Source organism: Anopheles arabiensis, chromosome 2 (assembly GCF_016920715.1).
Source record: "Anopheles arabiensis isolate DONGOLA chromosome 2, AaraD3, whole genome shotgun sequence".
Classification (NCBI taxonomy): Eukaryota; Metazoa; Arthropoda; class Insecta; order Diptera; family Culicidae; genus Anopheles; species Anopheles arabiensis.
Window position 1 is genome coordinate 46,461,737 of NC_053517.1, and position 10,186 is coordinate 46,471,922.

The 10,186-nt window shown below is 43.0% G+C and overlaps 1 protein-coding gene across 2 annotated transcripts in view; it reads left to right on the forward strand.

The window, feature by feature from the left end:
* The window catches only part of LOC120895118 (putative tyramine receptor 2), a 38,683-nt gene extending 29,520 nt beyond the window's left edge, over nt 1–9,163 (forward strand). For both annotated transcript variants that reach the window (XM_040298151.1, XM_040298153.1), the window contains exons 4-6: nt 1,624–1,749; nt 1,852–2,032; nt 3,326–9,163. In XM_040298151.1, the coding sequence (XP_040154085.1) occupies nt 1,624–1,749; nt 1,852–2,032; nt 3,326–4,513 (1,495 nt within the window). In that variant the 3' untranslated portion in view covers nt 4,514–9,163. The remainder of the gene's footprint in view (nt 1–1,623; nt 1,750–1,851; nt 2,033–3,325) is intronic.
* Nucleotides 9,164–10,186: the final 1,023 nt, after the last annotated feature.

Consider the following 10,186-nt stretch of genomic DNA (forward strand, 5'->3'; position numbering starts at 1 on the left):
ATAATAATATTAATAATAAAAATAATAATAATAATGATAATAATAATAATAATAATAATAATAATAATAATAATAATAATAATAATAATAATAATAATAATAATAATAATAATAATAATAATAATAATAATAATAATAATAAAGGTGACTTTGCCGAGGAAGATATTTTAAAACCCCGTTAATAGAGCACACTGTTACTATAACAAAAAAACAATAAAATTCAAGACAAATGTCAAATATTTTCATCGAACAAACATGAAATTCATAAAGCCAAACTGAATTTTACCAGAACATAACACAAATTTCAAACAATTTCCAGAATTTGTGATTGAAAAATATACCTGGACCCATTATACGTGTTGTTCGAGAATCCGGGCAAGGTCGAATCCCGATAAGCCAATCAAGACTTGTTGACTTGACTTAACAAACAGTTGTGCATAAACATCTTATGCTATAAATAATGATGTTTATTCATGGAAAGAATATTCTTCGACAATTAAGAAAACATATTCAACCATGTCAAAACGTAGCTGATGTCTGAATGTTAAATGTTGAATAATTGAATCAATCAGTATCATTGTATCATTGGGTTTTTATCGCTATGTATAATGTGTTTTGATTTATTCATCATGCAATATTTGCAATTTTTAAGTGCTTTGAGATTGATTTCTTTATGCTTGGTTGTGTTGTGCTTTTTCGGACCTTTTTCGTTCTTGAAGAAAGATCAAGTGTAACGCTCTAATTTCCGGAACGGAAGCTAGCTTGGGACCCCTCTTGCGCTATTCGCTTTTCGCATACATTGATAATTTGATTTCGACTGTTTGTCACCTTTAGGTTTGTGTGGAAATTTCACTTCTTCTTACAACCAACCTGAAAAGTCAAACTTACAAACAAGGTTGTTGGTTATCAAGATTACGTTGAAATTTTCAAAAATGTCAGCAACAAAATCCATCAGTTTCGTTTATGTCCACTTTTGAGATATTTTATTGCTGGTCCACCTACGCTTACCGGTGAACTCAAGTTCAACTCCGCGTCGTTTTAAAAATGCTTGTTTATTTAGGCCAACGAGAATTATTCCATACAATAAGTTACAGTTTGTTAGACTTAAGTAAGTTAGACTTAATCGATCGATAACTAATGCAATTCATACAACGCTTATACAAAATAATGACCACCACTTCCCCGTCCACTCATCCTTTTCTTCGCCTATTTTTTTTTTAAGTTACTAATCAATCTTCCCTTTGGACAACGAAGATGAGTTGTCTTTGTTACGCATTTTTATTTTGTGGACATAGTTGACATAATTGTCAAATATATCGACCTCAAACAATTTTTTTATGGTCGTCGAGCTCATCGTACGACATCGACCTACCATCGAATTAATGCCGTTCCACGGTCTTACTGGGCATAGTGATCCTGTCAATTAACTTAATTGCCTGTCTTTTTCCACTCACTATCACACACACACACACACACACACACACACACACACACACACACACACACACACACACACACACACACACACACACACACACACACACACACACACACACACACTCAAACACCTCGTTGCACAAGCGTTGACCGTTGGTAATTGTTGTAATCTTGTACCTTTCACAGATATCTAGCCGTAACGCAACCATTAAATTATTCCCGTCGCCGGCGCTCGAAACGGCTGGCGCTGCTGATGATCCTGGTCGTATGGGTGCTGGCACTGGCCATCACATGTCCTCCGATTCTCGGATGGTAAGCCTCGCTAACGCTACACAAACGGGGTAAAAGCTAACATGTTTCTCTGCCTCCTGTTGTTTGGGTCTCATTCCCGCCTCGTCCCAAAACACGCCACAGGTACGAACCGGGCCGTCGGGAGCTGGACCAGTGCCGCTACAACCAAAACGAAGGCTACGTTGTCTTCTCGGCCATGGGCTCGTTCTTCATCCCGATGACGGTGATGGTGTACGTGTACGTACGGATATCATGCGTTGTCGCCTCCCGGCACGATAAGATGACGGAGATCGAAGTCCACAAGGTACGTGTTGCGAGGTCCTGCGCGTTCCCCGCCGGCGCGGTTGTCTTCGCCTCTGGATTAAGGATTACAGGCCCCTGCTCCGGTAAAGCTAGCCACGTGGACAGCTGTTGAATACTAATAGAATAACAATTTTTCCCCCGCTGAACAGCAGCTAACACTGGCACGGTTGGTACGGATGGCTCGGGGGCACGTGCCCCACTATGTCAGTAAGGGTCCGTAACCCCGCCAGGCACAAGCAAGCGTGTTCAACTAGCAAACAAACATTGCACAGCGGAAGAAAATGGCCGCTCCGCATAAAAACAACCGGAAAACGGAAATCCCCGGAAACTCACTGACACAAAACATTCAAATTTATTCTGCACAACTGTTTGTGCTGAAGCGAAAGCATGATTTATGAAACGAGCCGAGTGTCACGTTTGTTGCGAGGCAAACAAATTTCATGTTTGCATGCCATTTGTTGCGAGGGATTTGCTAAGAATACGGTCTCTCTATCTTTAAATTACATTCCGGTATTTGAAGGGATCATGTTTTCGGTGTTTGCTTTTCAGCCGTTTAAGTTTGCTTCAACCAGTTTGTCCGTCCAGGAACCAGGGCGGACACATAATTGTAAACTCATGTATTGTTGGTTCGCATGAATTTCTAATGATGAGTCCCTTTGTAAGGCTGCTAATTTCGTTTCAAATTCGTTCCACCTCTTGCTAATGTGATTTAAAATTCAATCGTCAAGCGTACCATCTTTTTCCACAAGTGTTTTTGTGATGAAGTGAAGTTTTGCGATAGTAATTATCAAAGAGAAAAACGAAAAAATGACCATCGCTCCGCTCCACAAACGGCGAATGTAATTTATTAGACACAAAATATGACACAGCAGTTGCGGTGCGCGCAAAACACTTCCATTATCTCCGTCACGCACTTTCGGCTGTGGCCTTTTGAGGCAAATCATTAATTAATTGCTAATGAAATTTACCATCCGTTAAATCGAGTTCACTGATACTAACGGCAAATACTGACTCCGGCTGACAATGGACTCGCTCCAACCATCGTCCCGGTCATTGTGCAATCTCATGCTGCCTAATTATGCGACAGACGCCACTGCAGAGCAACATAAATTTCGATACCGTGCGCTCTTTGCTTTTCTCCCGATTCATGCTAATTATCCACAAAATGACTGTCCGCTGTCGGCACCGGCCACGCTCGGGTTGATCCATATCTTCACGCGCCTTGCCCATTTTGTCCCATTGTTTTGTCAGCGCAATTTTCTTTCACTTTCGGCTTCATGATTGCATTTTACAGAAAAGTCACCGAGTGCGGGAACCGGAGGAGGATGGCTACCAGTCCGAGCAGGACCCGATCCCGCTGAGCCCCAAGCGAAAGCGTTCCTCGTCCCAGCTTTCCACCGCCACCACGACGTACGTCGCCCAGCTGGGCCCGATGCTCGACGAGGGCGTGGGGGCTGGCCAGCCACCGAAACCGGCCGGCAAGCGAAACAACCACAAGCACGGGCACTACGAGCTGATGGACCTGAACACGACCGGTGGCAGTACGCAGAGCCAAACCACAATCCTTGCTGCAGCGGGCAACGGTACGGGAGGGCCGACCGGCGATACTTCAACCGCTTCTGCTGCTGCTGAAGGGCATCATCATCATCAGGAGCAGCTGCGACAGCGGACGTACGATGATGGAACGAGCCTTGACGCGATTGTCGATGATCCGGCCGTCGTGCTGGCGGGCCCTGGCAGTGGCAGTACCGAGAGCAACACTAGCACCGCCGCTACGGCTGCCGCGCCCGTCTCTGCCTCGGTCAATTACAACAAACTTCCATCGACAGCCGAGCTCTGGTCGTCCGGCAATAGCGTTTTCAATCAGCAAAGCCACAAACCACAATCCCATTCGATGGCGAGCTTTGCCGGGGCGGCCGGTGCCGGCTCACCGCCGAACCATTCGCAGCACTTCCACCATCACCATCACCACCACCATCATCACCATCACCACCATCACGAGGGTCGCCCGACGGCGGCCCTGGCAGCGGCGACGGGCGGGCTGCGGCGCAACAACACGGTCAACACTTCTATCACGACGTCGACCTGCAGCTCGGTGCAGCTGGTCGGCGGGCGAACCGGCGGCAACAACATCCGCATCCACCAGAAGTCCCTCTCCTCCCGCATCTCGTCGATGAAGCGCGAGAACAAGACGACCCGCACGCTCAGCATCGTGGTCGGTGGCTTCATTGCCTGCTGGCTGCCGTTCTTCATCCACTACATCATCACGCCCTTCCTCCCGAAGGACTGGACCGTGCCGAAGCTGAGCGAGTTCTTTACCTGGCTCGGCTGGATTAACAGTGCCATCAATCCGTTCATCTACGCCTTCTACAGCGTTGACTTTCGGGCCGCCTTCTGGCGATTGACGCTGCGGCGGTTCTTCCGCAACAGCGAGAAGGCCCCGTTCGCCAACATTCACAACCTTTCGATGCGCGCGCGATGAGAGGCAGGATGCTGTTTCCTCTCCCCTTTGCTACCGGGACACTCTTTTCCTCAGTGCGTATGTGCCTGTGTGCGTGCGTGTGTGTGAGTATGATTGATTGTGAGCGATAAGGGGACGCGGGGTGCACCATTCCCTTGGGCGTCATCCAGCGGGTTGCAAATTCGAACTACGATGGGCGACGGAATTCGCAACGGCTGGACGGAAAAATGACCGATTGGCGTGATCACGATATCCGGTTTGGTCAAATGGGCAATGACCAAACGGAAACGTGAGTGAATGAACGATAACATAAAAAAAAGAGTTATAGAACAAATGAGAGAGAGAGAGAAAGAGAAAGAGAGAGAGAGTGATCCTGCAGGCAGGCTTTCTATTTGTTATTATTTTTGGTTGTTCTATTATTCCTGTACGAGATTAGTCGTTGTTATCTTGGGTCACAATGTCGAAGAGGTCAAACAATTGTGAGTAGGATAAGTAGTTCAATTGAAGTCGTTATTAGGTACATTACAGCTGCTTTTAAATGTTCATATTTAAGGCAATCGAATCATTGTTTAATGAGCTTTTGTTGGCTTGATATTGGGCATTCGAATGGAAACCATTAAAACTTATTATCAAGGCCTTTAATCAACCTTCTTCTTCTCTTTTCAAAACCAATTGATGGAAAAATGGGTAGCAAAAAGCTACTTTGGAAAAATGAGCATCCATCTAAATACTACTTATGTTCTAAGGAGAAGGATTCAGCCAGCATGCTACAAAAAATCTGTTCATTTCATGTAATTTTTTTATTTAGGTACACATGTTTTGCAATTTTTTGGTAAAAACATTGACCCATTCTCACCAACTCTAAAATCCTAGAAATCTGATAACCAATTGGCTTGTTTTTTTCTTCTACGTATTGTTGGTGTTTTTATCTGATTTTTGCGATTGGGCGATTTGTGATCACAGGCTGGTCACAAACGACAATGCAGACAAAAATGTTGTAGTTATTAAACAAATGAATGGTACATTTCCGAAAAGACTTTATTGTTGCTATTGGAAACCGCTTCAACGAAAGCAAATGAAATGAGGCATTTTATTAGTGTTTTTTTAATGAGATTTTTTGTAAGATTTTTTTGTATCATATGCGTATTGAGATTGTCCCCGATTATTTTTAATGATATTCTTTTCGATTTTACTTCGATTGATTTAGCGATCTTGACCGGACTTATTTCTACTTGATTCTAATTTCAGTCAGCTAATTCTCTCCCCTTTATGGATATCGTTTCAACGTTATGTTTAACATAGAACCATCTTGTGTTCTCTGTTAAACCTTTTCAAGCTGTGTATGAAAGCCCGTGGTATTGGTAAAGAAAAGCTTGAGTCAATATGCACGAGGTCATTGCCAACAGGTGGCGTGATAGTGGAAATGAAACATCGGTTTTTGGTTATAATACTTTAATATAAATGCTGTAATAATATGAAACACGCATCAAATGAAAGCTAATTGCACTTTAAAATCAAATTATATTAAAAATCGATACTGCCTCTCTCTGATATCAGTCCAAAACTAGATTTGAACATTTATTTGTCGATTTGGGAATCCAATTGCCTATCGTTCGATTCGTAAAACTTCATATAGCAGCTAGTTTTGGAGCAAATAAAAACCAAACACATTTTTCATTTTCACTTTCACCCTTTCTCTAGTTGTTGCGATCTCTTTTCGATCCTTGGAAGCTTAAATGCAGTGGAATAAATTGTTTGAAGATTTTGTATGACTTTGTACAGTACGAGCCTTTGAGTCTTTCAGCATGGCTCGGTCCTTTTAAAAGCATGAACTTCCCTTACCATGTGATATCAGTATGGTTAAAAGTATTTGGCAGCTTTTAATCATTTTATAAATATGAAAAAGTGTTTTTATTTGTTTATGAATTTGAAATGAATTTAGCAATATTCTATATTAACTAAAGAGGTATCATTTTTCGATTATTTTTTTCATGGTGTGGAACAAATTATAAATGGCAATGAACAAATAATTCAAATGAATAACAAAACTAGAAAAATCCTGTAAACATGCAGCGATGAAAAGCAGCATTCTTAATGTTTTTTTTATTTCAGCGTAACAATTGTAGAATTGTTCATCTATGCCTGACTTAGCTATTAATGGACTTGGCTACGAAATTTGTCATTTGTTCGTCTATGGCACGATAATTAAATCATGCGTAGGATCAGATTCACATATGGTTTGATTATATAAAGGACTCGATGTATTTTTATTCACTTTTAACGCCTATACGCCTGGGAAGAAGCCCATGGGCTGGTTATTTCAAGCCATTTTATTTATGCGCGCTATTTTCGCTCCCAGTGATTTGCTGCTCTTCTGTAAAACGAACGCAAACATTGAGTAAATTAACATTGAATATTATCATGCATGATTGGTTTTCTGCTACCAAATGTCATACACTTGTTGTCTTCCGTGCGGCTAGAGGACGACAATTGCAGATGAAAAGACACTTTAAAGAAAGGTATCTTTGTTGCGATACGCTACAGAAAATGCTTAATGGATGCGATCTGCATTCCTGTGTCTGCATCATTGGTCTCATTCATCACGGAACCTGAAGCAACGAGTTCTTTTGTAAGCCTACAGCTAACAGCGCAATTCACGTTCTATGCTTTCATTACACGTCATCGTACGACTCGTGCATTCATTTTACACAGTAACACACTCACCCTCGGTACGTGCCATATTGCGCCACTCCAGGTGGGAACGGAGTGCTCTTCTCACCTTTACTTAAACAGCTTCACAATGGTAAAAGGGGAAGCAAAAACACATCGTGCTTCACAGAGTTGAAAGGCAACAGAGCCCCACACACAGGACCAATGCGATCCGCATGAAAATGAAGTGTCATCGTTCACATTTGCTGCCATATTTGCTACAAAAACGGTCCCGCTTTGTGTGGCGCTTTATTATTCTGCTTGCATCGTGAGCTTTTTCTTTGTTTGTGGCGCATAATAGAATCGCGTGAAAAGAATGGTGAAATGTGACGAACAGGATTGGAGGGTGAAGCAAAACGTCACCCTTGCAGTAGTCAATCCCGGTGTCGGTGAAGAAGAATCGGAACGTTACACGCTTCCCAGCACGATGAAGGTGAAAAAATACGCCACCAAACAATTAAATAAAAAGTAATAATGGCAACAACAAAAGGAAGATTTTTCCCATACAGTCAACTTTTGTGTATTTAAACCACTGCCGTCGGACGGAGCCGATTACAACAGGAAAAATGCAAATGTGAATAGGAAAGCTTTAACACAAACACAAAACAAAAACGATGGTTGCTCGCTCGGAAAATGAATCGGAAAGCAGCGAACGCTTTCAATAAGGCAACGTTCGCGCTTGTATGCACTATTGCATTCTCGCACACGCATCATGTGATTGAGAGGCTTACAGAGGCAGGCAGAAAGCACAAATCGCGCAGTTAATATTTACTCTTGACGCATTAAACAAACAGTCTTGCAAAAAAGGCTTTTAAAATAATCTCCCATTAAAATCTTTCCCCTACGGGTGTGCTATTGAAATAATAATCCAAACCCCAGCAAGTCAATACATTTTATTCCGCACCATGGTTTATTATGCTTTCGGGTCTTTTGTGTTTTATTTATGATGAAATAATCGAACGGGCCAGCAAAAGGGTCACGTACATCGTTAGCGATTTTCAACAGATTCGCCGGACAGTTGGCGTCAAAAAAAACCGAAACGATGGACGTGCATCCTGGCCAAGAACAGGAGACAAGATAATGGCGATACAGTTTGTCGGGTGTTGTTAGGTTATCGGTCATCATACGTCAAAGCTCATTTTCAGTCATTTTCACACACTGGCCCACAAGCACAGTATTGCGAAGAAACAATGAAATAAATGAAACAAGCAGCAGAGGGTTGTAGCGGGTTGGCTGTGACCAAGTCCCGGTGGCAAACGTCCGAACGCATTGAAAGTGACCGTTGTGATAGCAAGCGAACAAGGCGAACAACAATTTCAAACTCCATTCGACCCATCGCGCAACTAATACCGCCGTAAGCCAAAATGATATATTTTAAGAATGCAGCAGGGGGAATACAAGAGACAGCGAATGGGGAGAGAGTGTGTAGCAAGGGCGAGCACGCTGATGATTAAATAGATGCAATGAAGTGGAAAATTAAATAAAATTAAAAACCTAAAAAATCCCCTGCAAGTGAAGGGAACATTCATGCACACACATACACACACACAAACACGTATACATTGTTGTTAAAGGCTGTCCTTGTGAAGAAAGGTTGTAGCAAACGAAGTTGAAAAAGACGGCTGACGACGCGTTCGCCGACGCGTCCAACTACGATTGATCGCGTGTGAAGCTGGTGCGACGGGATATGCGGGGACGCGTTACAATCAACCCCACGTTTACTAGTACTAGAGACAACTGAGGACATGGGAAAAGGGGGATAGAGGAGTACAAAAAGGGAGAAAACACCGCTCTCCATCCACCCCGGCTTTTCCCTTTTCCCCACCCAGATAATGTTGCGCGCGGAAAATCATTTTCCGAACGTAAACAGCTTTTGTTTTTGTTCGAGTTATAGAAGCCATCTAGCCGCCGTTGAATTGAATAAAGAGGATTACTATGCTAGACTAGAGCAAGTGTGTTGTATGTGTGTTTGGAAGTGTTTTTATCACCCGCCCACTCTTGGCCTACAATCGTTGTACCAATCCGAAACATTCCATACATAACGATACGCGAAACGACGATGGCTCGTAAGCAGAGGATGGAGGGATACTGAGGACACATTTCTGCACATCTTCAGCACACTGCCAGGACAGCCCGGATACTATCTCTCGCCCGTCATATTAACATCGATAAAATTGATATTTTGCCGCGCCGTGTAACAAGCGAAAGAATGTGACACTCACGATAAAGCAAGCATCGGCCACATAACGCTGATCGGTTCGTTCGCTGCCGTTGAGCAGCCGGAAATTTGCTGCTCGGTTAGAACATTGGTCCTGAACGTTCTGTGCTGAGCGCATCAACCAGCCATAGTTGACACTGACAGCGATTTGCTGTAAAACCCACGTCAACAGTCCGTGCAGATCCCCTTCAAGTACATGAGTGTGGTCCTTCGAGGAGTACATGAGTGTGAGAATCCGGGGAAGGGAAAAAGTACCAGTGGAACCGCTAATTTGACAACCGCTACCACTTTCGGGCTATCGAACGCAACACAATGCGGATAGGATACCGAGGATGCGATTGAAAGATTAGAGAGGGTATATTCCACCTCTCTAGCGCTTATGTCACTCAAGACAGGGCTGTGGTGGAATAGCAGAAAAGGGGCGGTAATCCTATTCTTATCTAGATGGCAATCGAGATTTACACACGTCTGTCTAACTTTTGAAAAAAAAAATCACGTTTTTATTTTAAGCCTCACTTGAAGAAACCCTTTTTCAAGCAAAAGTGTACTAAAACATGTAACAATAATTTTGTTTCTTAAATTACATGTTCAATTTAATCACAATTCCTACCGGATCAACCGGTCTAGCACACACAGTTCAACCCATTTTGAAAATCACTAAAGAGGGCGCTATAGCTGTCACGCTGTAAGCTTACATTCGCAAAGCACAGTTTAGTTTTAGAACAACGGTTGTACTAAAACTTCAAGCACGCATTCGAAACCTGCTG